This window comes from Beauveria bassiana (genome assembly GCF_000280675.1).
Source record: "Beauveria bassiana ARSEF 2860 unplaced genomic scaffold BBA_S00006, whole genome shotgun sequence".
In the NCBI taxonomy this organism is placed as follows: domain Eukaryota; kingdom Fungi; phylum Ascomycota; class Sordariomycetes; order Hypocreales; family Cordycipitaceae; genus Beauveria; species Beauveria bassiana.
This window is the reverse complement of record NW_007930841.1, coordinates 1,219,559-1,244,796: the sequence shown is the minus strand read 5'-3', so window position 1 is coordinate 1,244,796 and position 25,238 is coordinate 1,219,559. Positions and strand designations below refer to the sequence as shown.

At 52.6% G+C, this 25,238-nt stretch overlaps 9 protein-coding genes across 9 annotated transcripts; 8 read left to right on the top strand and 1 right to left on the bottom strand.

Annotated features, from left to right (window-relative positions):
- Positions 1-131: 131 nt before the first annotated feature.
- Positions 132-1,910, top strand: BBA_03151 (lariat debranching enzyme domain-containing protein; the record flags this gene model as incomplete). The annotated part of the gene is made up of 3 exons (XM_008598248.1): positions 132-247; positions 282-342; positions 408-1,910. 3 exons carry the CDS (start codon positions 132-134, stop codon positions 1,908-1,910), a joined length of 1,680 nt encoding a protein of 559 aa, XP_008596470.1.
- An 878-nt stretch (positions 1,911-2,788) lies between these two features.
- BBA_03150 (putative MOB1 protein) lies at positions 2,789-3,768 on the top strand (the record flags this gene model as incomplete). The annotated part of the gene is made up of 4 exons (XM_008598247.1): positions 2,789-3,122; positions 3,181-3,274; positions 3,326-3,459; positions 3,527-3,768. 4 exons carry the CDS (start codon positions 2,789-2,791, stop codon positions 3,766-3,768), a joined length of 804 nt encoding a protein of 267 aa, XP_008596469.1.
- Positions 3,769-4,601: 833 nt separating this feature from the next.
- On the top strand, positions 4,602-5,601 carry BBA_03149 (putative oligomycin sensitivity conferring protein (ATP5); the record flags this gene model as incomplete). Its single annotated transcript, XM_008598246.1, has 3 exons — positions 4,602-4,757; positions 4,977-5,288; positions 5,395-5,601. The coding sequence occupies 3 exons, from the start codon at positions 4,602-4,604 to the stop codon at positions 5,599-5,601; spliced, it is 675 nt and encodes a 224-aa protein (XP_008596468.1).
- Positions 5,602-6,313: 712 nt separating this feature from the next.
- On the bottom strand, positions 6,314-9,898 carry BBA_03148 (glycoside hydrolase family 63; the record flags this gene model as incomplete). Its single annotated transcript, XM_008598245.1, has 8 exons — positions 6,314-6,740; positions 6,800-8,044; positions 8,095-8,554; positions 8,608-9,235; positions 9,347-9,443; positions 9,499-9,616; positions 9,678-9,716; positions 9,775-9,898. 8 exons carry the CDS (start codon positions 9,896-9,898, stop codon positions 6,314-6,316), a joined length of 3,138 nt encoding a protein of 1,045 aa, XP_008596467.1.
- Positions 9,899-11,176: 1,278 nt separating this feature from the next.
- On the top strand, positions 11,177-12,388 carry BBA_03147 (Di-trans-poly-cis-decaprenylcistransferase-like protein; the record flags this gene model as incomplete). Its single annotated transcript, XM_008598244.1, has 3 exons — positions 11,177-11,395; positions 11,460-11,719; positions 11,776-12,388. The coding sequence occupies 3 exons, from the start codon at positions 11,177-11,179 to the stop codon at positions 12,386-12,388; spliced, it is 1,092 nt and encodes a 363-aa protein (XP_008596466.1).
- An 813-nt stretch (positions 12,389-13,201) lies between these two features.
- On the top strand, positions 13,202-15,264 carry BBA_03146 (PHD-finger domain-containing protein; the record flags this gene model as incomplete). Its single annotated transcript, XM_008598243.1, has 3 exons — positions 13,202-14,334; positions 14,388-15,142; positions 15,197-15,264. The coding sequence occupies 3 exons, from the start codon at positions 13,202-13,204 to the stop codon at positions 15,262-15,264; spliced, it is 1,956 nt and encodes a 651-aa protein (XP_008596465.1).
- Positions 15,265-15,921: 657 nt separating this feature from the next.
- Positions 15,922-16,823, top strand: BBA_03145 (ribosomal protein L24e; the record flags this gene model as incomplete). Its single annotated transcript, XM_008598242.1, has 3 exons — positions 15,922-16,019; positions 16,115-16,185; positions 16,312-16,823. 3 exons carry the CDS (start codon positions 15,922-15,924, stop codon positions 16,821-16,823), a joined length of 681 nt encoding a protein of 226 aa, XP_008596464.1.
- Positions 16,824-19,663: 2,840 nt separating this feature from the next.
- Positions 19,664-20,702, top strand: BBA_03144 (short chain dehydrogenase; the record flags this gene model as incomplete). Its single annotated transcript, XM_008598241.1, has 6 exons — positions 19,664-19,676; positions 19,893-19,951; positions 19,985-20,030; positions 20,084-20,164; positions 20,242-20,388; positions 20,452-20,702. 6 exons carry the CDS (start codon positions 19,664-19,666, stop codon positions 20,700-20,702), a joined length of 597 nt encoding a protein of 198 aa, XP_008596463.1.
- Positions 20,703-23,301: 2,599 nt separating this feature from the next.
- BBA_03143 (leucine Rich Repeat domain-containing protein) lies at positions 23,302-25,224 on the top strand (the record flags this gene model as incomplete). Its single annotated transcript, XM_008598240.1, has 2 exons — positions 23,302-23,794; positions 23,888-25,224. The coding sequence occupies 2 exons, from the start codon at positions 23,302-23,304 to the stop codon at positions 25,222-25,224; spliced, it is 1,830 nt and encodes a 609-aa protein (XP_008596462.1).
- Positions 25,225-25,238: the final 14 nt, after the last annotated feature.

Here is a 25,238-nt window from a genome sequence, read left to right as displayed (position 1 = left end):
GGACAGTGCTTCCAGTGGCTCCTGCCGCGTGAATCCACCAATCGAGCGCTAGGCTTGCTTCTTCCCACGCTGCCTCAAACGCGAAAAACGTGCTTCCAGCAAACCGTCGACAGCCGCAATCCGCACTCGCCATGGCCGCCACAATTCTAGAATCTGGGGGGGTGCGTGTAGCTGTAGAGGGATGCGTGAGAATTTGCCTGTTCTCCGAAATTGCCCACACCGGCCTGCTAACTGATGCAGGGCCATGGTACGCTCAATGCCATATACGCCGCCGTTGATAGGTCTTGCCGTGAGCGGAAGTGGGATGCTGTCGATCTCCTCATTATCGGCGGAGATTTCCAGGTAATTTGACCCCAAAATTCTTGGATGGATAGTTGTCGTAAAGTTCAATTGGCTGATAATGGTAGTCTGTCCGCAATGCTCAAGATCTCGCCGTCATGGCATGCCCTGTCAAGTACCGTGAGCTTGGTGACTTTCCCGATTATTACTCTGGCGCCCGCAAAGCGCCTTATACTACCATCTTTATCGGCGGGAACCACGAAGCCAGCTCTCATCTTTGGGAACTCTACTACGGCGGCTGGGTCGCACCCAACATTTACTACATGGGCGCGGCCAATGTTTTGCGATTCGGTCCTCTGCGCATCGCGGGCATGTCTGGTATTTGGAAAGGTTTCGACTATAGGAAACCCCATTTTGAACGTCTTCCATTCAACGACAACGATGTGCGGTCACTTTACCATGTGCGAGAAATTGACATCCGCAAACTGCTGTTGCTGCGCACTCAGGTTGACATCGGCCTAAGCCATGACTGGCCCAAAGGTATTGAGAGACATGGCGATTCAGAACGCCTCTTCAAGCAGAAGCGAGACTTTCGACAAGAATCCATCGACGGCACACTGGGAAATACTGCTGCGGGATATGTCCTTGATCGCCTTCGCCCACCATATTGGTTTTCTGCTCACTTGCACGTCAAATTTGCCGCGCTGAAAAGCTTTAACCCACAACCGGAATTTGATACAAAAGAGACGGTACAGCCAGAGCTTAATGATCCAGTTGCAGAAGCTCCGCAAGAGCAAAATCCGGATGAAATTGACTTAGACCTGGATGATGACGACGATGTAGCTCTTCAGCCCAGCAATGATACGATGCCAGCACCAGAGGACCAAGAAAGCTCGAAAGAGCAGCAAATAGAGACCAACAAAGTCTCTGAAGAGCTCTTGGCCCAGCTTCCGGCTTCTTTTACAAAGCCGCCGCCGCGGCCTAAACGCACTCCCGGGCAGCCTGTTCCGCTAGGCATCAAAAACACAGATGTTCGCTTCCTTGCGCTCGATAAATGTCTTCCCGGTAGGCGATTTTTGCAGCTGTGCGAAATACACCCGTTCAATAAGGAAGAGTCTTCCCGTCACCCTGCAGGTGAATTGCCATCACGCTACAGATTAGATTACGACCCAGAGTGGCTGGCCATCACTCGAGTGTTCCACAAAGATCTTGTTATCGGCAACCCAGCCACTCAGGTGGCCCCCGATCTGGGCGAGGACGAGTATATCCCCCTCATAGATGGAGAAAGAGAGTGGGTAGAGACCAATATTGTCAAGGCTGGCAAGCTCGCAGTACCCAACAACTTTTCTCAGACAGCACCACCATACGAGCAAGGGACCCCCGAAATTGTGCACGATCAACCTGAAGAATATACCAATCCTCAGACCGCAGAATTCTGCCAGCTTCTCGATCTGACCAATCTCTGGGATTCCAGCGAGCAGGAAAGACAAGAAAGGAAGCAACGCGGGCCTACTCCGGTGGACAGAGGATTTCATGGCGGTGGCAGAGGACGGGGTGGCGGGCGTGGCAGAGGCGGGCGAGGTGGCGGACGGGGTGGCGGAAGAGGCCGTGGATTCCGTGGAAGATGGTAAACTTGTGTTACCATTTGAGTTCAAGACGATGATGCAGACTCGACATTCGAGACGTGACGGGCCGGAAGTTAACTTGCCAGGAGACAGATGTCAAGCAATAATCGCATGTGACACGTTGTATTATTTTTGTCAGAGCCTCGCGGGGACTAATTTGCTCATGATATCCAAGGCAATATTTACTAGTAATTTCTTTCACCACGTTACAACGCTTGCTCTGTTTTGTCCCTCGTTGTTCATCTGCTGTTGCTCGTTGGCCAATATGTGGACGACCGTCGCCGCCGAAGCAAAATAACGACGGGCCTCGAAGATAGAGAAAGAAAGATGAAACAACATGTTTACTCAATCAAGCCCTCATTATCTCCGACGCAATCTATTATTTTAAGTTTGCCTTTTGCAGCATGTGAAGGGCAACCTGTTATTCGCATAGCGTTGGCGGGGCTTGACAGTTGCGCCCCAGCAACCAACCTAATCTGGAAGTCCAGTAAACACGGCCAGCCCAAACTCTATGCCAGCATCATCACCGAATCGGACCCCGCCAAAAACTGTCCCTGGTCACTCACGTCACTGCATCTGCTATCTGCATCAGTTAGAATCGTAGGCTTCTCTTCTAGCCTCAAGCCCGTCACTAGAGACTTTCCCGTCTCTCCTAGCCTGTACGCAAGCTCACCTCAAGTGCTACCCCTCCCGCCAACGGCCCGATTGCCATGCTAACCGTTGGAATGCAGTCTCACGAACGCTACTTGCCCGTCCGACGACGCTACACAGCCCCGGCTGGCCTCGCTCACGATGGCTCAGTTTCTCACCACAGTGTTAGTCTTCCGCTCTGTTTTCTATTGCCTTTATGCCCCTGCCCAATCCTTCCAACGCATACCAACAACATGGCCATGATTGCCCGGCTCTTGACGAGTCGCTCCCACAGTGCCATTGCACGGCTGCAAACCGCCGCCGCGGCTGTCTGCGAAGATTCGCCGGATGTATCGCTAGCTGCGTGTGGCCAGAGCGTCTGCAGCGAGACTTCGATGGCTAACACGAGGACTGCCCAACTTAGCAACCAGCGCGCAAAGAACCAATTCCGGCCCCGCGTCGGCAAGGGCGGTGCTACCAGCTACCAGCTGCGCCAGTACGCCGAAGTGACCCTTGGTGGAGGCAGCCTCCGCAAGGTGGTCAAGCTTCCCGAGGGCGAAGACGAGAATGAGTGGCTTGCGGTCAACAGTAAGATGCCTTCTAGCCCCTGTGAGTGTGTGTAGAGGTTGGCGCTAATGTCAGGCAGTGGTCGACTTTTACAACCAGATCAACCTGCTCTATGGAGCTATCACCGAGTTCTGCTCCCCGCAGTCGTGCCCGGAGATGAAGGCTACTGACGAGTACGTTGCCAGTAAGCGTTAAAGCGAGTCAGCTTTGGCTAATGAGCACAGATTCGAATACCTCTGGCAAGACAACGACAACTATAAGAAGCCCACAAAGATGGCGGCACCTGCATATATTGAGCAGTTGATGACCTGGGTACAGGCGAATATTGACAACGAACAGGTGCTGCCGAGCAAAATTGGTAAGCCTTCGACGGCGCTCTCGCTGTCCACCTGACCAAGACCGTGGCTGACCGATTCCGTTGGCAGGCGTTCCGTTCCCCAAGTCGTTCCCAGCCCTCGTCCGCCAAATCTTCAAGCGCATGTACCGTGTTTACGCACATATTTACTGCCACCACTACCCAGTCATTCGCGAACTCGGCCTCGAGCCACATCTCAACACAAGCTTCAAGCAATACGTCCTCTTTATCGACGAGCACAGCCTCGCCAGCGGCCGCGACTACTGGGGTCCACTAGGAGACTTGGTTGACAGCATGCTGAAGAGCGATTAGGACATGGATGGGAAATACCTGCAGTATCATTTAGCGTTGGCAGTCGTGGACTGTGGTTTGAATGGTTGGAAAGTCACTGAATGGCGTTTTTCGGTTGAATTATGATATTGGCACGAGAGCGTAAAGCTGTTATTTGCCGGCCCGGTTGTTTATTTTGCATGGTATAAAAGCTTCAATAATGAATTGCATTGTAATCAATTTTTTGCTCGCAACTATGACTGCCAAATGCGATGTTATCAGTTGAAGGTTGTGTCCTGTGCAGTCTAACAATCATTGGTGTAGTTATTATACTTCAATAAGCATCGGTGCATCTCGTTCAGAGATGAACAGCGCTTCACCGCAACCGGGCGAATGGTTTAGTGGTATAATACTCCCTTAGCATCTGCTGTACAGCGGATACCACGATTGGGAGTGGTCCGGGGTTCGATTCCCCGTTTGTCCATCACTTGCTCGAAGCGTTTCTTTTTTGCCTCTTCAGAGTTTTTATTTTTTTGCTTGCACACCCATCAACTATAAATAATTCTCAACGAAACTAAATCTAGTTGAACTCTGTCTGTCTGTCTGTCTTACTCTTTCAAGTTGTTTGTGTCTGTTCTTGGTCGTTGCATTCTGTCGACGAAAATACGCGGGTGTCATCGGATTACCTAACCCGGGTTGATGCCTGGCCAGGCACCCAGATTCCGAAATTGCCGGAGGAACACACTCGACAAGCACCAAAAGCTCTCACAATTCCTCCACGTCTCACGCCCTGCTGTTACTTCCCCAACACCCTTCCCCCCGGGTATCTCGACGCAAAAACCTGTCAATTCGTTCTCCTTTTCCGATCCTTCGCCATGTTTTCCCGCCAGGTCCTTCGCGCCGCCCGCGTCGCCGCTCCCCGCCGCCTCGTCGCCGCTTCCCCCGTGCGCACTTTTGCCGCGGCCGCCGCCAACGACGTCAAGCCCCCCGTGCAGGTCTTTGGTGTTGATGGCACTTACGCCACCGCTCTCGTACGTCTACCCCATCAATCATCCCCGCGAGCAAAACAATTCTCCTCGTTGAGTCTCCGAGGTCACCTTTCTCTGATGCAATTTGGAATGCTGCTGGTGCGCAGAGAACAACCTTATACCGCGCACCTTGCCATTGAAGTTTAGCCCGCCTCGGAGATGGAGCACATGAATGTTGGGAAAGAAGCTTGAGACAGGCTAGCTAACGGGGAATAATTGTAGTACACTGCTGCCGCCAAGTCGTCGACTCTCGACCCGACCGCCAAGGCCCTCGCCGCGCTCGGCGCCATTACCGACAAGGACCCCAAGCTCAACAGCATTCTCGCCGCCCCGACCTTGAGCGCCGAGGACAAGTCGGCCATTGTTGCCGAGCTTATCAAGCAGGCCGGTGGCGGCGGCGCCACCGTCAAGAACTTCCTCGAGACGCTGGCTGAGAACAACCGTCTTGGCCTCCTCCAGGGCGTCTGCCACAAGTTCAACCAGATCATCTCGGCGTCTCGCGGTGAGGTCGAGATGACCGTCACCTCTGCCCAGGTACGATTTACATCACCAGAGAAATAGAGAGAGGGGGAGAAGCAGAGGCGAACCTCTACGTGAAAGAAAAAGAATCAATGCTAACCCAGGTGCTCCTGCCCCCCAGCCCCTCGACAACAAGACCCTCGCCAAGCTCGAGACCGCCGTTAGCAAGTCTCCGTACGTCGGCGCCGGCAAGAAGCTCAAGGTCACCAACGAGGTCAACTCGGACATTATCGGCGGCCTCGTCGTCGAGGTCGGCGACCGCACCATCGATCTCTCCGTCTCCTCGCGCATCGCCAAGATGAACAAGGTCCTCACGGACAGCCTGTAAATCAATCAATTTCCGCACAGGAAGTTTCAAAACCACGCCATGAACCCACTGCATCTTATACGCCCGTCGTCGACCATTCTTTGGCATTCCCGGATACGCACACACACATACACACACAACTACGCGCACTGATCGACTGAGCGGAAACCAGGTTTTGAAGCGGTCTCTGGTGTTTTACGATTGTTCACATCGACCGTATGAGGGGAGCAAAGGGAAGAATGAAGAATGGGAGATTTCGGGACAGTGAAAATGGGATCGCAAGAAGGACAAATTTCTTTCGTGCCCCATGATTGCTTTTTCTTTGTTAACACCACAAACAACTTGTTTTTTTGGACGGAGCCCTCGGCCGTTGGGGGATGTTTCTGTCGTGTATGAAAGCTGTCGATATAGCATGGAGATGGCTTGCATGTGAAATAGAAGACAAAAATTTTCCATCTCGTTTGCTCGTCAAAAGCTGCTGTGAGGTTGCAACACTCTTATATAACGTAGTTGAGTGGTTGGGCAACGGGCTTTGCGATGTGCTCAATGTTAAAATTCGCAACGTCTAGTTCGGTGAATATCGAGCGATGGGAAACGCACAAGACTTTTTTCTTTATCTTATTCTATCAACTCTAAAGATGCTCCCGTATAATGCATGTACTTGATTGAAACCGTGTGCCTCGCCCAACTCTCCAATCCCAACGTGACATCCCGTAGCTTGGTTTTCTCCATGTCAATGATCACCGCCGCTGCCGCTGCCGTGGCCGTTTCCGTTGCCATTAGCAGACGTCTCAAACTCGTCTGCGTGTGAGAAGCGGTCATGCATCTCGCTCTTGTAGCGGCTCAGCTGGTCCGAGATGTAGGCGTGCATATGGGCGTCGGCCTCAGTCTTGTCACGGTCGGCGGCGGCGGCGGCACCGTGGGTCAGGACAATGCCGTCCGAGACGGACGCGCCGTCGGAGCGGGCGTCGTCGTTGGCTTCGTCAAAGACAAAGTCGCTGCGGGCGCCAATGGAGCGCGCCGTCGAGGAGCGGCGGATGCGGTGCATGCGCGGAGACTGCGGGACGCCGACGTCGACGCTGCGCTGGAACATGTCGTCAAAGTAGTGCGACATGGCGGCGGACGGCGTGCGCGGCGTCTGTGGGAGACGACAGCTAACACTATTTGGCAGTTAGTTTCGACAGTGTTTCACGGCAAGTTATAGTATGAAGAAGCTTACCCAGTGTCGTGAATCATTCGTGCAATGAGGCCGGTCCAGCCCGTCTGATGGCTGGCACCGAGACCACGTCCAGTGTCACCGTCAAAGAACTCATGGAACCAGAGATAGTCTTTCCAGTTCTCGTCAAAGTCGAGCATGTCGTTACCGGCATTGACGCTCCTCCTGCCATCGTCTGTGCGAGCAAACAAGTGCTGCAGGCGATGCTGAATCTCCTCAGACACTTTGCCCAGATGCATGTAGTCGCCGCTGCCAGTCGGACACTCGACCTGAAACTCAGGTCCGTAGAAGAGATAGAATCTTTGCAAAGACTCGACCAAGAGAAAGTTGACGCACAGCCAGATGGGGCCTCTCCAGTTGCTATTGCCGCCAAAGAGGCCGCTATCCGAGTCGCCAGGGACGTAGCCAACCTCAAAGATTTGCCCGTTGACGTTCATGGAGAAAGGGTGGTCTTTGTGGAATTTGGACAGCGACCGTACGCCGTGGTCGCTGAAGAATTCGTCCTCGTCTAGCATGCGTTTTAGAATCTTCTCCAAGCGATCCTTACTGACGATTGAGAGAAGAATTCTGTTGCCCTTTCCTCTCTTTCTGATGCTCGCCATGTTTCGCTCGGCGACGTCCAGTCGGTTGTGGATGAACCATTCGACACGCTTACGAAACGACGGCAGCATATTCATGAGCTCTGGCTCCAGCGTCGTCGTGGCATATAACGGAATGAGCCCAACCAGTGAATGGACGGGCAGCTGCTGAATGTGCGGGCCGCCATAAGAAATGGCGTCGTAGTAAAAGCCGTCTTCGTCGTTCCACAAAGACTGCTCATTCTTGTTGCCTTCCCTAAAGGTCATGGCATCGCTGATAAGGATGAAGTGCTCAAAGAACTTGGACGCAATGTCTTCGTAAATGCGACGATGCTTGGCTAGCTCCAGAGCAATGTTGAGCATGGACAAGCAAAAGAATGCCATCCAGCCGGTGCTGTCTGCCTGCTCCAGCACACCGCCTGTAGGCAGAGGCTCTGAACGATTGAACAAACCAATGTTGTCGAGGCCAAGGAAACCGCCCGCAAAGACATTTTTGCCTTCGGTGTCTTTTCGATTTACCCACCAGGTGAAGTTGATCAGCAGTTTTTGGAATATGCGTTCCAAAAAGTCCAAGTCCTGGCGACCATAGAGTTTTCGCTCGATCTTGAATGCACGGAACGTGGCCCAAGCGTGGACGGGAGGGTTCACATCGCTGAAATTCCATTCATATCTGAGCGCGGTTAGCATCTTCGGAAATGAAAATTGTCGGAGAGATCTTACGCTGGTAATTGGCCATTGGGATGGCAGTACCATTCTCTGGTGAAAAGATCAAGCTGCTTCTTGGCAAAATCGGGGTCTATCATGGCCAAGGGGATACAGTGGAAGGCGCTGTCCCAGGCGGCGAAGAATGGATATTCCCATGAGTCTGGCATGGACAAGATGTCGTCGCAATGCATATGACGCCATTGAGTGTTGCGAATTGATTTTCTTTCTGGTGGAGGTGGAGGCGTCGCGGGATCACCATTGGCCCATTGATCCCAGATGAAGAGATAATGTTGTTTTGTCCACATCATGCCAGAGAAGGCCTGTCGCTGGATGCTTCTCAAGTCGTCTGTCATGGGCAGCGGGCTTAGACGATAGTAGAACTCGTCGGCCTCCTGTTTACGCTTTTCAATCACATTGTCGAATTCCTCCTCATCTAGATAGCTCTGTTCTTTCTTGGAAAAGCGAAAGCGAACCACTATATGCCATTAATTATCTGTCACATATACACTTTTGGGGTGCATGACTTACCTGCACATTCACCCGGGTTCACACCACCGTCTTCGTTGAAACTGAACCAGGCAGCACATTTCGTACCATTTCGCGCAGGGTTGACGGCGTCCTTCTCTCCATTCACAATATAGCGATGGAACCCGTCCTTGACATAGGGCTGTGTGTTCTTCTGGTCATACAAGATCTTGACGTTTGTGTCATTCTCAGTGAAAAGCAGCTCTGGAAGAACATCTTCACCAGTCGAACCAACACCAGGAGAGGGCGAGAGAGTCAGGTGTCTTTGGCCGAGGCTCCAGTGATTGGACGAGGCAGAGAGCTCGGAATTGGCGGTCACGATGGGCTTCTTCTCTGGCGGCTCGATACCCCAGCTCCATGTGTTGCGGAACCAGACTTGGGGGATAATGTGAAGAGGGGCAGGATCAGGTCCACGATTCCAAGCTGTGACTCGGAATAAGAGCTCATCGGGGTCATTTTCTTCCTTTGCTGTCTCAATGAAAATGTCCCAGTAGCGGTCCTCGTCGAAGACACCGGTGTCGATGATTTGGTATTCCTTGTCTTGTTTCGATCGCCTCGCATTTTCCTTGATGAGATCTTCGTAGGGAAAAGCTTTCTGGGGATATTTGTAAAGAAATTTCATATAGGAATGCTGCCAATTGTTAGCGACAAAGGCGAGAAAGCCACTCGTGTATGAGAATCATACAGTCTAGAGGCCACTAGTTAGCTTTTTGCAACGGCAATTAGGAGTGAGCGGGCATACAGGTGTATTGTCAACATGAAAATGAGCTTCCTTGACGCTTTCGCCGTGATTACCCTGAGGATTGGAGAGGCCAAATAGACGTTCCTTCAAGAAGTCGCTGCAGCGCGTTAATATGTCGATACGTGTGAATGACTGGAAGACGAGTATCATACTCTTTTTCGTTCCAGAAGCTAAATCCAATATTTTGCCAGCCATGTGTATCTGATACACCGGCGATGCCGTCTTCACCCCAGCGAAAGGCTCGCGACCGGGCATGTTCGTGCGGAAAATCTGGAGATGGTTAGATCGAATACGCGGTAGAGGGAGAATCGGTTGCAAAGGGCACACATACGACTCCAGGCATCACCATCGTGGCTGTAATCCTCTCGGACTTTGATGAGTATTAGAGACTGCAATTAATTTGTTGAAGGAGGCCGGTGGTGGCATACCGGTAGCCCACTGTCGTTCAGCGACATAGGGTCCCCATTTCTTCCAGTAGCGCTGGCGCTCGCGATCCTCCTTGAGACGGCGCTCTTCCTCGGTGAGATACTCGTGACCGTCAAAAACAACCATGGTGCCGTGCAGCAGGAGCCAATCAGTACGAATGGCAATGTGCTGGAGGGAAGCTCGAGTAGAAAAACTAGAGGCGAGAAGAGTGGTCGTGTACGGAGTAGTACCCAGGTGGTTGCGGCTTATCGAAGTGGCGGGGCAACTTTGTACGGTGATCTGTCGAGCTAATGGGGTACAGCCAGTGGGGTGTGGCCGATAGCGAAGCGCCTTGCCCGTACCTGGGGAGGTTGGAGGGCTGGCTACCTAGTTGTTGGCAAGACTAAGAAATCTGAAAATTGTGCTCGGTGCGCAAATTCAACAATGAATAGGGATTCGTGGACTTGTGCTGCTTATACTGCGATTACAAATCTTTCCACATGTCGCCAACAATCTGTAAATACAAGCCTTGCTTGACTGTCGAGTTCCACCAGACAATCGATGACGGTGCAGCCGCCCGAAGCAGGCGGATACAGGCGCTGTACGCCTCTGCTGAGTGGTGGCCGGGTGCAGATGGGACCACTGTATCTACAGGGGCGCAGGGGAATGGCAAAGCTATGATTTTCAGCCTCTTATTAGAACGGCTATTAATTCCATAAATTACTCTTCCTTTTTTTCAATGCAATAGTTGTTATTTATGGGTTCATTGTCAAATAGTGTTGCGTACATCCTACTGTGCCTAGTTACCTAGCACACCTAACTAGGTAGTTAGACAGATGAGCCTCATGCCTGACAAAGCCTCTAGCTGGCACCCTGTGCTACGCTTCTGGCACAACATGCTACCCTACCAGTCACAGCATGCAGCAGCGCTGCAGCGCTTCTAACGACATGTCTCGGGTGACATGTCTCGTTCAAGCCATTTATCCCTGGCTCACGTCCTTCGATTGTGAATTTACTTGCTAATTCATAATATCATCGCAAGTAAAAGTGGCAGTTTGACCGTTGGCAGCCCGCAATCTGATCAGGCCTAGCGCTCACTCGCCATGGCCCGTTGCGGCACCGCCTCACCTGTCTGCCTGTGTGGCTTGGTTCCCGGAATTCGTAGGCTGGCTTGTGAAAACCTTCAGCTTCGCCACTGGTTGTCGTGGCTTCATCTCGTCACCCTTCGTCATAACTTTCCTTGCCACCACTTTTTCAGGCCACCATGATCGGCGCGTCTTTTATTTTCCTCTGTATCTAATCAATCTTTGCGTCTGCGGTAGTTTTCCCGGCGCCATTCTCCTACATCATTGTCCTCCGCCATCATTCTCCCTAATTCCTCTCTAGCCGCCGGCTACGTCCGCAACAATTCAACCGCCGACCACCATGGCCAGCACCGTGTCGCTACTGCGCAAGCTGATCCTCGAGTCTCCCCCGGGAGAATGGGCCATTAACCAGCTGCGCGAACTCTTGATTGGCTCTCTGAAGCAGGGCCCGGTCCCCCAGCATGTCGCCTTTGAAATGGATGGCAACCGACGTTACGCTCGAACTCATCGAATGGAAACTGTCGAGGGCCACCACCGCGGCTTCGAAGCACTCGCCAGGGTCAGTCTTTCACATGACTGTTTACTGCTGCAGCTTCAATCAACTCGGCTAATTCTCCTCTCAGATAATGGAAATTTGTTACAAGTGTGGCGTCAAGGTCGTCACCGTATATGCATTTAGCATTGAAAACTTTAACCGACCCAAGTATGAGGTCGAAGGCCTCATGCAGCTTGCCAAGGTTAAACTTGAGCAGCTCACTACCTATGGAGATATCCTCGACCGCTACGGCGCATCCGTGCGTGTTCTCGGCCAGCGCGATATGATTCGCGACGATGTCCTGCAAGTAGTTGACAAGGCCGTTGCCCGAACAAAGCACAACAACAAGTATGCTACCATTACTACCGGTTCTCTGACAATACTTTATTCTAATCAATGGGCAGGGCTGTGCTAAACATCTGCTTTCCCTACACCTCCCGAGCCGAAATCACTACCGCTATCCGCGAGACTGTCCAAGATTTTCTCACTCCCCCTCCGCCCAAAAATACACCATTTTCGCCTTCGCGCATTCGACAAAAGGTTCTCTCTTCCCAGTACGACGATCGCGACACGCTTCCCACCATTCGCGATGCCTCGCCAGACGACCGTACCGAGGGCGACAAGGACGTAGACGGCGACACGGGCGACTCCTCATCGACTCTGTTGCCCGACTCACCTCAGCCCCGCCATCGCGCGAGGAAAAGCTCCGTTGACTTGTCGACACTTCCCAATCCCGACACCATCACGGCCGATACTCTAGACAGCCACATGTACACTGCAACCGATCCGCCTCTGGACGTCTTTGTCCGCACCAGTGGTGTGGAGCGTCTTAGCGACTTTATGCTTTGGCAATGCCATCAGGATACACACATTTTTTTCCTCAAGTGCTTCTGGCCAGACTTTGACCTGCAGCACTTCGTCTTTGTTCTGCTTGAGTGGCAGTGGAGGCAGAAGCAGAAGGCGAGGGATGGCTCGGGGCCGACTAAGAGCAACAAGGCGCGCCGGGCGCTCGAATAAGCATGCAAGAATTATACCCGAAGCGTGACGTTGACAGTGCAGCTAGCATAGATGAGCTGAAACATGTACCTAGTTTCGATTTGGCCAAGTTATTTCACATTTTGTTTGCAATTGTACACATTTACATTCGAGAGTTTCCTGTATAGAGAGGGTCGAATGCCGCATTCCTCGCCGACTAGGAGTGCCTAGCTCTTGCAACTCGGCTTTTATCGTTCACTCGATCGTGCTCATTGAATATTGTGCATTTCGTCGAAAAGCAGCAAAGTGAGAGCATCTTGCCTCGCCAGAGTCCAGCCACAGCCAGACCAGCTCGGCTTCCCGCGGTCGGGTTGGTGGGGATTGTTTTTTAGCAGTACGCTGGCTGGAAACTATTTAGGTTCAGTGGTACCTCGCTGCATCTTCCCCAGCGCGTTCCCCGGTATTATCGATTGTAGGTACATGTCATTGTACTTTCCAGCTGAAGACTCAGACGAAAAGTACCTGCCCGCTACCTGAATTTTAAGCCGCTGCCAGCAGTCGCTGCGCCTGCCGCCAAATTTCGCGAGCGAGCTTCGCACACGCCGCCGTCATCGCATCCTCTCATTTCTTTCGCTCCCACAACCACCACCACACCTTGTCCAGCTCTTGCAGCGTCGTCCTGCCAGCCATGACCTAGGGCATCTCTCATCCAAGGTTACATCTTCTCTGCAGCCCACAACTGCCACTTTACAGCCTTTGTTGCCCACCGCACCTCTCGCTCGGTCGCTCTCTCCATCGTCTCTTGTCCTCGATTTACCGCCCGAAACCACCGCCTCAGCGACGGCATTCTTCGCAATGAAGTCGACCAAGCCTGTACAGGCCGAGGCCTCTTCGCATCGCAGGTCGCAACCTGTCCGACAGACTCGCACGAATCCCCCGCGAAGCTCCATCAATGCCGGCCGCCTGGGCGCCAGAGAGCCCGCCTCTGGCCCGGTCGGCGACCAACCCATCGACATATACCCTGCAATCACACACTTTGCGGATACAATGACTGCTCTTCCGAAAGAGTTGGTCCGTCACTTTACACTTCTCAAGGAGGTTGACGCCAAAATCTTCGCTCCCCAAGAGCACCTCTTCAAACTCGTCTCCGCCGCCACGCAGGCCTCTCTTCTCGGCGCCAACAGTAACAATGAAGCTGCCAGCTCTGTTGCGCCTGCTTCTGCGCCAATGAGCGCACAAGGCAGTTCGACTGGCGCTGCTCAATCCAACCCTTTGGCACCAGCCTCGGCCGACGAACCCAGCACCGCTTCCGGTGTCTTTGATCCGGTCAACATTCCTCGCCGACAGCTGTTTCGTCAAACAGCTTTCAAAATACAAGAAATGCTGGTCTCTCTCGAAGAGAAGAACCATGTCATATCGACCGCCAATGAGGCTCTTCAGCACCAACTGGCTCGCGTGGAGGATGTCTGGCCCTACCTCGAAAACGAGTTTAGCGACGAGGCGAAATGGGGTAGCGCAACGCATTGGGCATACCCTGAAAATCGAGGCGGCAAAGCCAACTTTGAGAGAGCTCGACGCGATGGTGCTGCTGCTATCTCTGCCGCTGCTCAAGCCTTGGCCGACGAGGCTGCGGCTCGGAGCGATGCCAGGAAACAAGCTGTCCAGGCCAAAAAGAACATGAGAAATGCTAATCACGGCGCTGATATGGATGCCCCACGTGAGAAGAAGCCGTCGAGTAAAGCTAGAAAAGCTGAAGATGGCGATCATGTTGGTCTTGGTATCTCTGGTACCGCTAATGGAAATCCCCAAAAGAGGCGTAAGACTGAAAAGGCAGCTCCCGGAGGTACTCCTATGGAGAGAACAATAAGCTCGGCTCTCGGTAGTACAGCTTCCAAAGTCAAAGGCAGTAGCCCAAGGATAACTCCAGCTCCTGAGGGAGCCAAGAAGCGTCGCGCTCTACCAACTGGAAGCGCACCTGCCAAGAAAAAGTACACTCAGAACCGACCTCGCTTCACGTTGAACCCGCTAACAAACTATGCAGGCCCGCTGCTCCTGGCAAAACTCCGTCCACGACATCCTCGCCGATTGTTAACAATATCTCCGAACCAAAGACTGGGGCATCACCAGCACCCACAAGCGCCCCTCGACCCGCATCCTCACGAGCCCGTCAAAATTCCGTCAACTCTACCTCGGAGAACGGCAAGGCTCGTCGCCCATCTGTCACAGCCAAAGTCACAAACGGCAACACTGCGGACAAGCCCGATGTCGTTTTGGAGAAAACTGCAACCATTACAGAAGTTCCTCTACCCATCAAGAGCGAGCTCGGCAAAAAAGATGGCGAGAAGCAGGAGGGCAACATTGCAGCTGTCCCCACAGCCAACAAGAAAGAGTCACGGGTGGAACCACCTGAGATCAAAGCCGAGACGACGCCAACATTGCCGCAGCCTGCCACAGTTACTACCAAGAGTGGCAGAGCAAGCAAACCATCCACTCCAGCGCTCGCTACATTCCAGGACGCTGCTGCTGCTCGAGCTTCGAGAACGCGGAATGAGGGCACCAAGAAGTCTCACCGAAAAAGCGGCACAACCCATCTTGTTGCACAGCAGGCGGCCGATGATGACGCAACTAGCAGTATGCAAGACGAGGATGAAGGCGACATTGATGGCGATGAGCCAACCTATTGCTACTGCAATAGCGTTAGTTATGGCGAAATGGTTGCCTGTGACTCCGATGACTGCGAGCGTGAATGGTTCCATCTGGATTGCGTTGGCCTCAAGGTTGCCCCCGGTTCCAAGAGTATGTTTACCACGCTTATTTTGATATTCTTGGTGTAACTAACCATATCTTTAGCAAAATGGTATTGCGAAGACTGCAAAGAGCGACTCAGATTAGCTGGTAAAAAGGTCAGTACCCGGTAAAGAATCGGGCGCCGCAGCAAAGCCGAACGGAGGCGCTGAGTGCTGCCTTGAGAAACGAACTACTCGGACTGGTACAAGTGACGTCTTTTCGAGCAAATGAGCATGGATAACACAAGGCGTTTATGGGATTGCAATTGCAGGAGTCTTTTGCTTTGGTATCGTAGAGGCTCTCTTTCCTCATCAGTTGGCAGTATAGGATTCAACTTTGAGCAGGCTTGTAACTGAATATTTTTGTTGGCTCGGTCAACCGGAACATAGCATACATGTTTGAATATGATGATTTTGTACGGGTTTCGGCGGCGTTGAGCAGCGATAAGCTGGCGGGTGCATGCACAGGATATAACTTGATATTGGACATGAGTCCCATCACATCCCTGAGGTTTTGTTCCTAGACTCATCAAGCACCAGAGAAAGAGTTTTTCATACATATCAGGCACGCCTATTGCCATTCCGAAGCATGTCTTACAGAAGTGCGAGACACAATTCTTCAATCAACTCAAGGGTAGCGCCGCGAAGCTACGAAATCGACAGTGGAGTTACTGTTTGATCGAAATAGTGGGGGCGGGGAACAACCGCCACTCTGAAGAAAACCGTTCTAGGGCGGTGACTCGGATGACTAAGGCGGCAGAAAAAAAAAGTAGCAGAGACTCAGTAGTTATGGATAACTGCCTTGCCGGCGGCGGCGAGGAGCACACTCTAGAAGCGAAAAATCCAGGTTGGAAACAGGAAGACGGCCGAGAAGCAGAAAAGATGCGGTATGTGAAAACTTGTGGGAATTGATACTTCAATCTCGAACATATCGCAATCAGGGTCCTACCGGAATAGCATCGTGCTGACTGACTGTTTATAGTATCGAAGATTGCTCGTTCTGCGGACGACCCTCGTACCCGTCCAAGGGTATTACCTTTGTACGAAATGACGGTAAGAAATAGAAACTGGCACTCTTGCCTAGCAAATTCGCTCTACAGGAAAGCGAACAACACGGCCAAAAACCGCACACATTCAAAAGCGTAGCGTCGCTGACTCGGCGCCCTTCTTCGTCTTTAGGAAAATCATTCCGCTTCTGCCGCTCCAAGTGCCACCGCAACTTCAAGATGAAGCGCAACCCGCGCAAGCTCAAGTGGACCAAGGCATACCGGCGCAACGCCGGCAAGGAAATGGTCGTCGACGGGACCCTCCTCTTCGGCCAGCGCCGCAACGAGCCCGTCCGGTACGACCGCGACCTCGTGCAGCGCACTCTCACCGCCATGCAGCGCGTTTCAGAGATTCGGCAGCGCCGCGAGCGCGTCTTTTACAAGCGCCGCATGGCCGGCAAGCGCGCGCGCGAGCTCGCGTCCGCGCGCAAGCTCGTCGCCGAGAACGAGCACCTGCTGCCGCGCATGCGCGGCAGCGAGAAGAAGCGCCTGGAGGAGATGGCGGCGGCCGGAGAGGAGGTGGACATCGAGGCCGAGGAGATGGCGGCGACGAGAACGTACAAGACAAAGGCGTTTGGGCAGGAGAAGCGCAGGCTGCGCGTGCGCGCGGACGGCGAGGTCGAGGAAGCCATGGACTTGGATTAGGCGATGCAGTGACGAGATGGTATGCAATGGCGGGCGGGAGGAAAGGAAAACGGGCAAGAGAGAAAAAGGTTCATCAAAAGCACATCTTGGATTGCGAAGAGGAGAAATCGAAAAAAAAACGGGAGCATACCGTGGAGCAAAGCTGGCGACATCGAAAATCGAGGGACACACGACCGACACGTCCTATTTGGAGTCTTTTTGTGTTTGTTACAGAAAGCTGTTTGGGATTTCTGGATGGGTTACGTTTTACATTTTGCGTTTTTGCGGATTTTACATATACACATTTTCGGCCTGCTTCTTCGTTTCGTGTCTCGGATCTCAACGAGACAGGAAAAAAAAAAGAGCACATGGGATTACGTTTTGCTATAGGAGCGAGATGGTAAACATATATCATCTAGGTCACTGAAAGACATGAATCGATTCACACAACGAAGCACATCAGTTGCATGGCCACTAGGCTGTTTAATGCCGCCGCTTTTTAACAGGAGTGATGAGTCGCTGGCCGCGCCCGTTCATGACGTCGTGCCAGCCGCTTGATACAGAAAGCGCTGTATGATATGTCGAAAGGGCATGACGGCGACGAATCGTGCTGATGCAGGCCTTTTCTTCATTGTGAGCCCTTCATTGGCGCGGTGGGCGTTGACTACAAAACAATGACAGACAGACATGCGCGCTGTCAGAGCCGGCCAAATACAGCTCGTAGTAGTGGAAACCCAGCGAATTCAAGATCTACAAGAAGAAGACCACTGCCTGCTGGAGACGACGTCGCGCAGTCCCGATTGCAAATGGCAGTGCTTCTGTTCGGGGGCTATTGCTCTACATTTCTTTAGACGCCTTAGCTGTATCGGAGTCTCAATGTTGTTCGTTCTAGTATTGACTTAAGAAGTGGCCATGCGGTGAAGAAATTGGCAACTGACATATGATTACAATCTGTCCCGATATGCAACTGCGAGGACTAACGACGTATCAGCTTCACGCTCCTGTAAGGGTCGTATTATTTTGAGGCTGTCTTTGCTTGCAACTGATTGTTAATCTGATGGAGCACCAATATCAGCACCACTGGCCAGAACAGTCTAAACGACTTTAGAATTCCAGTTACATTAGGCAGAAAGTAGTGCTAGAATGGCGATATTGAGTGCAGTGGTGCCACGCTCATTGGGCATCATGCCATGTCGAAATGGCCGACGTAGATAATCGACGTAGATAATTCTTGTAGCACCGTGCTCCTCAAGTGCATACTTTTGTCCTCATTTTTACAGTGACCACCCTTTTGCATGAAATTGACAGCCTCGAATATATTGAACAGTCCTGCGTAATAGAGTGGTCGGCAAATGACCAGGGTTGATCATCTGGTGAGTCTAATCAATTACGCCAACGACTCTGAAGAATTGCATTGCATTGCAGAACAATTTGGTCGTATCAGGGATGGAAGCATGCGGCCACCACTTATCGGCAGCATCATCGTGGGATGATCGGTAGACAGGGTGAGAATCGGTACCAAGCTCTGTCCAAACACGGGGGCATGCTGATATAGTGCAAGCACTTTATAACCAGCTTTGCTATTCAGAGAGCTAGTCTATGTCGCTTTGTTCATCTGCAGTGTGCCCTGCAAAGCTGACCAGTACCCGAGTCTACAAAACTGGAAGCGCAGGCCCCACGTCATCTTGACAGCAGGCAGTGTAAGTTTTTTGTCAACGATTCTCGGACGAGAAGTCACGCTACAGCACAGTCCAAGGACCTTTACAAGCTGAATCAGCGATCCTAGAAGCCGTACAGTGATTGTAAGCTAGGTCACGTCGAAAGGTTTGACTATTTTACGTACAAGATCAAGGGGCCCGGCAACTACGCTCTCCGCCGCGCCATCACGGCAACCAGTCCAGCTAGCCAAGGGCACAACATCCTCGCTTAATTTAAGAGTTGAAGGGGTTTTATTAGTTGTTGCTTTGCGGGGTGCATAAGTTCCAAATATGGCCGCACACGCCTCAGGGCTAGCCGGATCTCGTAGATTTTTTCGTGTCGTGGGAATCAATTACCTAACAGGATGCTACTTTTTACGCCAGAATGAGGGGTAGTGCAGCAATCGTGGGTCATTGACAATAAGCCACATGCTTAGCAAATCCAGCTATTTGGGTGTTACTATCAGCCGTTATTATTGACTGTTGCGTGTGAGTTGTCCAAGTGGGTGCCGTTACCGGCTTGGAGCTGACCCCGTCACCAACCCCTCACTCCCCCGCGGAGAGATAGTCGATTCTTACAGGCGGGTTCGCGCCCCTCCTCTGTGCTGGGAATTTGTGTGCAAACAAGAAGAAAAAAAGTTAGCAGTTAAAAAAACGGGGTGCGCCAAAACGGGAAATCTCTTTTCTTTTCCCAGTGTTGCATTGGGATGACGGTGCAGCAGCTAACTAGTGCGCTGGGTTAGGTACCTACCTAGACATTGTGTCCGCGCCGGAGCATGCCGATGGGGGCTTTTCGAACCAGCAAGGGGGTGGGTGTGTGGGCTAGAACTTGCGGTGCACAGACATGGGAAGAAAGTTGTAGCCATTGGCCAGTGGGATGGTGAGAAAGTTGCACCTCAATGCACAATTGTGTGTGGTCATGCGCTTTTCTTGGTGGCTTGATCCTGCGTGCATGGGCAAACAGAGTCCAGGCATGGGCAAGTTGCGGGGGGTGTACGCTGACTTTTTTTGGAGGCGGGCTAGTAGAAACCATCGTGAAGGTTGGAATGTGAAAGAAAAAAAGAGGTCTCGTGGCTAGTCCTACTTTAAAAAAACACGCCAATGTTTAGGCATAGCACGTTCAGGAGGGGTGCGGCTCGCCTGGCAGGGAGAGGAGCTGACGCCATGTGTTGCGTCGGTGAGCTGCTTTCTGTCATCAGTCGTGCAACTGACGGCTGTACTGTCGTGCGTGCTCGGAAACAAGAAACGCATAATACAGGTCACAGATGACAGGAAACGTCGATGAGAGGCGCAACCCGCCCTGCCCACGGAGCCAAACTCGGCTGCAGCTTGCAGAAAACGTGCGCTACGGGCTAGAGGCCTAGAAACCGGGCCTACTGCACAGTTCGTATAGCCATCAACGTGACTGGACGGCGGCGCCTTGGGGCTGGGTCGGTGCCGTCAGCTAAGGTAGTGAGTGTGTGATTGTAGAGTAATTAACGTTAGTTGATTGTGGTCTCCGAGGCTTCCGCTTGGTTGCTTGGTGTGAGTCGTGAGTCGACAAACTTGCCGTAGATATCAATGTATGTATGATTACGGGATTAGAGAACTCATTGAGAGAGTTTGAGAAGAAAGTCGTCGTGAAGCAAATGCAGGAACTGCATCTCGTCAGTTGGCTTGTTAACGGTTCGTGATGGAAAATATGGCTGAAGAGACGATTGCCTTCATTACGGGCGCCCATACTTCCTGAAGCTGCTCGGCAGCTTCGACACTCGATTCCGAGTTCTCCGTGATGACAAGCGTGATTGTGGTGAGTCAGATGGACGTCTCGAGCGACGAGGCCATCGATGCTGCTTATGAGACGGTCGAGGCCAGGCCAGGCTATCTTGACGTGCTGGTGAATAATGACAGTACGTCTTTAGTGTTTTAGGATTGACTTACTAGGATGCATTTGACGTTCATCAGGACATTAGGCCAACCACTGGAAATGAGAATGTTCAAGAGCGAGTACACGATGCGCAAGGCGTGGAACCAAATGTACGATGTCCACTTCACGGGCACCCAGATTCTCACTCACACCTTTGTGCCGCTGCTCCTCCAATTCAGGATCCAGGATGCGTGGCTTCTCTCCTTGACGAGCGGCCTCGCGCAGCTCGAGACGATGCGCCGAAGTACTTCCCGAGCCCCCCGCCGGCAGCCGGGTAGCCCAAGCAAAATGTCGTGAATTCCGGATGCGTGTTGGTCGAGCAAGACGGCTCTCAACATGACGATTTTGGCGTACCACTGGAAGTTAAAGGAGGACGGCGTCAAGGTCTGGAGCGTGTCGTCAGGATTTCTGACGACAGATCTGGGAGGCGCCAAGAAAATGTTCAGGGCGCGCGGGGTGGAGGATCCGGCGCGATTGGCGTCGTGCGATTGGAAGCGTGATTGAGGGGAAGCGGGATGGCGATGCGGGCATACCAGTAAAGCTAGACGGGTAGGGCGTGCAGTCGTTGTAGAATTACTCCGTACAGGTATAAGAGATTATCCATGTCTACATGACAGAATGCAAATCAAGTAACGGTTAGCTGCAGAGTCTTATTTTCCGGGATGCAGAATTGATGCGTGGTGCAGTGCAGCCCGACGACCCGAGGGGCCGGCGTGGCGTGGTGGTGTGGGCGCGTAACGAGGGGAAAAAGTTGGAGTAGTGAGATGGCTGATGAATGGCTGAATGAGCTAGTGCGACGTAATAGGCTAATAATGCAAGGCCTCGATCATGTCTGGGGAAAGGAAAAGATGCTCGTGGGATTGTTGAGGTTGCTGCGCGTATCGTCGTAGAGACGGCAGTTGAGATGTTGAGCTGTTGCCAAGACGAGGAGGGAACGTCTGAGTGGGAGCGAATGATGGCAATACTATTACCAGTTGAGACCCGACCCGAGACATGAGCTAATAGTTTCCATGACTAACCTGGCTTGCCTGGCTCATGTATGAGAACGACGGTGCGGTTGCTTTTGGCTGGATGATGGAGACTGGAGTGGGCGATGTGGGTGGTACCCCAAGGGCCAAGACTCGGGGCTGTGATCCGGGGTAAACAGAATGATGCCCAGTAAGCCTCGAGAGCAAACTGCAAGCTGCATCGCCCGTTTTGGACAGGGCATCTGGCTCTGTCTATTGCCCCTTGGTGATGCGTGGTGCAAAGGTGGTGCGAATGCGGCAGTGGCAGGATGACGAGGCTGCGCTATTCCAGTTTCCAACATCTCGGAACGGCTCACATGACGGCCATTGTGTTACGCGAGCATACGTAGTAGTTTCGCTGGCTGGCGCGCTGGCAACTTGGTAGGATGATGCGACACGTAGCAGAGCGGGATTGGCGACGTAGTATTCAAAGGTGAGCACAGACGGCTGCTCCCTTGAATGTCTGAGTGCTATCTAAGCTTATTATTGTCTGCTTGTTGCAGTCTTTGGCTGTTCTGTTAGAGACAAGCCGAGGAACTAGGGCGGCGCGGATACCGGGAAACGACTGAGACTGTGGTCACTGGCGTGACTCGTTGCAGTCCATGGATGAGTGATGGCGGTGGTGGTGAGAATGAGCACGAGGATGGGTAACTAGGAGAATGAGCAGGGCCTTTGAACCTTGGTGGACAGGATCATGTACCAGTAATGCTGGCTGCAACATGGCATCGTGGCAAAACGCCCCTTGCCTGGGGGGTGGAAAGATTTGGCTGCGCCCTGAAGAAGCAGCTACAAGGTTTACAAATTAAGAAAGAAGAAAGCGGAAGGATGGAAGCCCTGTGACTGCGTAATCCGCGCGTGGCGCCACCCCAGATGTTTTTGATTCATTCAATTATGACTTCACTGGTCAGGTATTTGGCGGGCTCGCAGTTCCGGGCGGCGTTAGCGGACAAGAGACGAGATGGCGGCCATTTGCGGCTTGCCACTCCACTTGTGGTTGCCTACCTACCTACCTACTCGTCTACCTCCAGTATCAGAGTAATTACTGCAGCAGTGCCTAGGTACTGTCAATAGTACCTAGGTAGTACAGCCTGGAAGCGCCTACGAGCCAATACAGACTTCGACTAAAAGATGCACTTTATTTTTTCCGAATTGCCTTTGAAATTCCATCCTACAAATAAATTCCTTGTCTTGTGCGACTGCGCAACCCCACCAAACTGCCGCCTGACCACTCAATGCATCCACCGGCCTCCACGCCGACAGCCTACCGCCTACAGGCTACTGCCCACCACCTGCAGCTCTGCAGGGGACTCCTCTCCGACTCAGAAACACGACTCGTCTTCATAAAACCACCTCCACCACCCCCAATGTCGACTTTTCTCTCTTTTTTTTCTCTACTCTTTCTCTTCTCTCTCTCATTCTTCGTTTCCGATAAACCTTCATCTGCTCGTCAGTTTTGCCATATAAGACACGCCACTTGGACACACGCTTTGCTGCCACGCTCTATACGCAGCTTCTGTCGATGCTGGTCTGCCTACCTAGGTCACTAGAGGTACACAAAGCCGAAGCTGGCCATTGCCACTTGCAGCCACTACAACTACGCCCACTCAAAGTACATCCACTCCACCACCATTACAATAAGCCTGGCAAGCCATACATAAGCCACACAATATACAAATCACACCCGCTCACCACGAACACTTCTCTTTTCCTCCTCCTTCAACATCACTTGGCTCGCCAAAGAAATCGTCAAACATCACCTCGCAGATACGTCCCGGGCAAGTCTTCCAACACATCCTGGACTCGTCTGCTCGCCCTCGCTCGAAATAGCACCATACACTCTATTCCCAAGCCGCGGACCAACACACCCCAAATTCTTTCCCGACACTTACATGGCCGTGTCTACGGGAGCCGGGCGCCGCAAGGTGTTCGACTTCGAAACTGCCATGTACTTTAAGGGCACCAGCATGGCTCGCACAATGTCCCCCTCCGCCTCCGAGGCCACCTCGCGCTCCTCCTTCTCCTCCGTCCGCGAAAACGACGACGGCTTCGCGCAGACCTTTACTCGCTCCAAAATTTCCTCCTACATCGATACCCCCGAAGATGTCTTTGACGAGTCTCCCACTGTCGAGGCCCCCCCGCCCGTCTTTCAACCGCCCATGACCCATCCCACATCCAAGCTGCACGGCTTTTGGTATCCTGCGCAGGGCTTCAAGGGTTGGAGGGAGATTCCCATCAAGGGCAAGATAGCCAGTCGCAGCTGCGAGGATTTGCACAAGCTGCACATGACCTGGGATACCCCCGCGCCTCAAGTCGAGCAGCCCCCGGCTGGCATTTATCCAACATCCACCGCGCCCCTCGAAAAGCTACCAAGCGAGATTTTGGGTATGTAAACCATTCACCCTCGAGACTTGGCTCTTGTTGCAAGCCATCTTTAGATCTCTGCTTGCCCAGTCTGCCTTGCTAACCCATCACAAGGTGCCATCATTGATCTTCTCGTCGTCGAGATTCCTCCCAATGGCCTCACCACCCGCAACACCGACCTCATGTCGCTTCTTCGCACCTCGCGCGCCATTCACGCAGCTACTCTAACCACTCTCTATCGCCACATTACCATTCCTCACTCACGCATCTTCCGCAAGTTTCTTACCACCATTACCGAGTATCCTGTCCTGGCCACCATCGTCCGCCGCCTCGATTTTAGCCACTTCAACCCTTCCATCATGTTCTCCACCGCCACCGAGCGTCTCCTGACCCAGAATCTCACCAGCGAGACTCTGTTTCACTGTCTTGCCCTGACTCCCTACATCCATGAGTTTCTAGCCCAAGAGTACATCGAGGACGATCTTGGCCCTGAAGTCCTTCGCAAGCTTTTCTACGACATGCCCAAACTTTCCGCCATCGATTTTTGCGGCTGCTCCTCTGCCGGCTTCAAGAAATCCTTCATCACCATTCTCAGCGACCACTGGCCAGAGGCCCTCACAATCACCAAGTTGTCCTTTCACAAGTGTCTGAGCCTGCCCTCGGCAGTCTTTGAGACCATACTCCCCAGAATGCCCCATGTCACTCATCTCGACCTCGCTGGAACCCGAGTTACCGACAAGGCTCTTCTATCAATTCCCGAATCTGCGAAACTGACGCACCTGAACCTTGCTAAGTGCAAGGAGCTGTCTGCCGATGTTGTCATCAAGTTCGTCACTACCCACCCGGCTACCAGGAACCTCGTTTTCCTAAGCCTCGGTGCCGACCCCAGCACTCATCTGCTTCTCGGCAAGACTGATCTTGACGCACTCCTTCCTAACCTACCACCTACCCTCAAGTCCCTCAATCTTCGAGGCAGTAGAATGGACTCTTCTCACATTGACCATCTTAGCCGCCTGTCGCAGACTCTGGAGGAGCTTGCTGTCGGTCGTGGTCTTGCTATGAGTGACATTCACCGCCTATTTTTCCGCGATCAGCAATGGCAGACTCACAACCTCAAGTACATTGACATTTGTGACGTCGAAACCATCATCGGCAGCGCTAGTACTCTGCTTGCCCCGACCTCTGCCCCTCTCCACGTTGTAGAGCTCTCGGAGCGTGCCTACGAGCGGGCCGCCAAAGTCAATAAGAATTTGCAGCGTGTTGGATGGCTGGCTCACGAATTTGGCAGCCGCTACTGGCTCAGACGTACAGAGACCGACGAGCCCAACTTTGACCACGGTCACCGCTCCTGGAAGATGGGCGCTAAAAGTTGGGGCATGCGCAAAATTCCCACCATTGTGTCCGAAGTGGGAGGCATGTATGGCTCTTACATGTTTGGTCGTCGCCTGTGAGCGCCTATCACCTT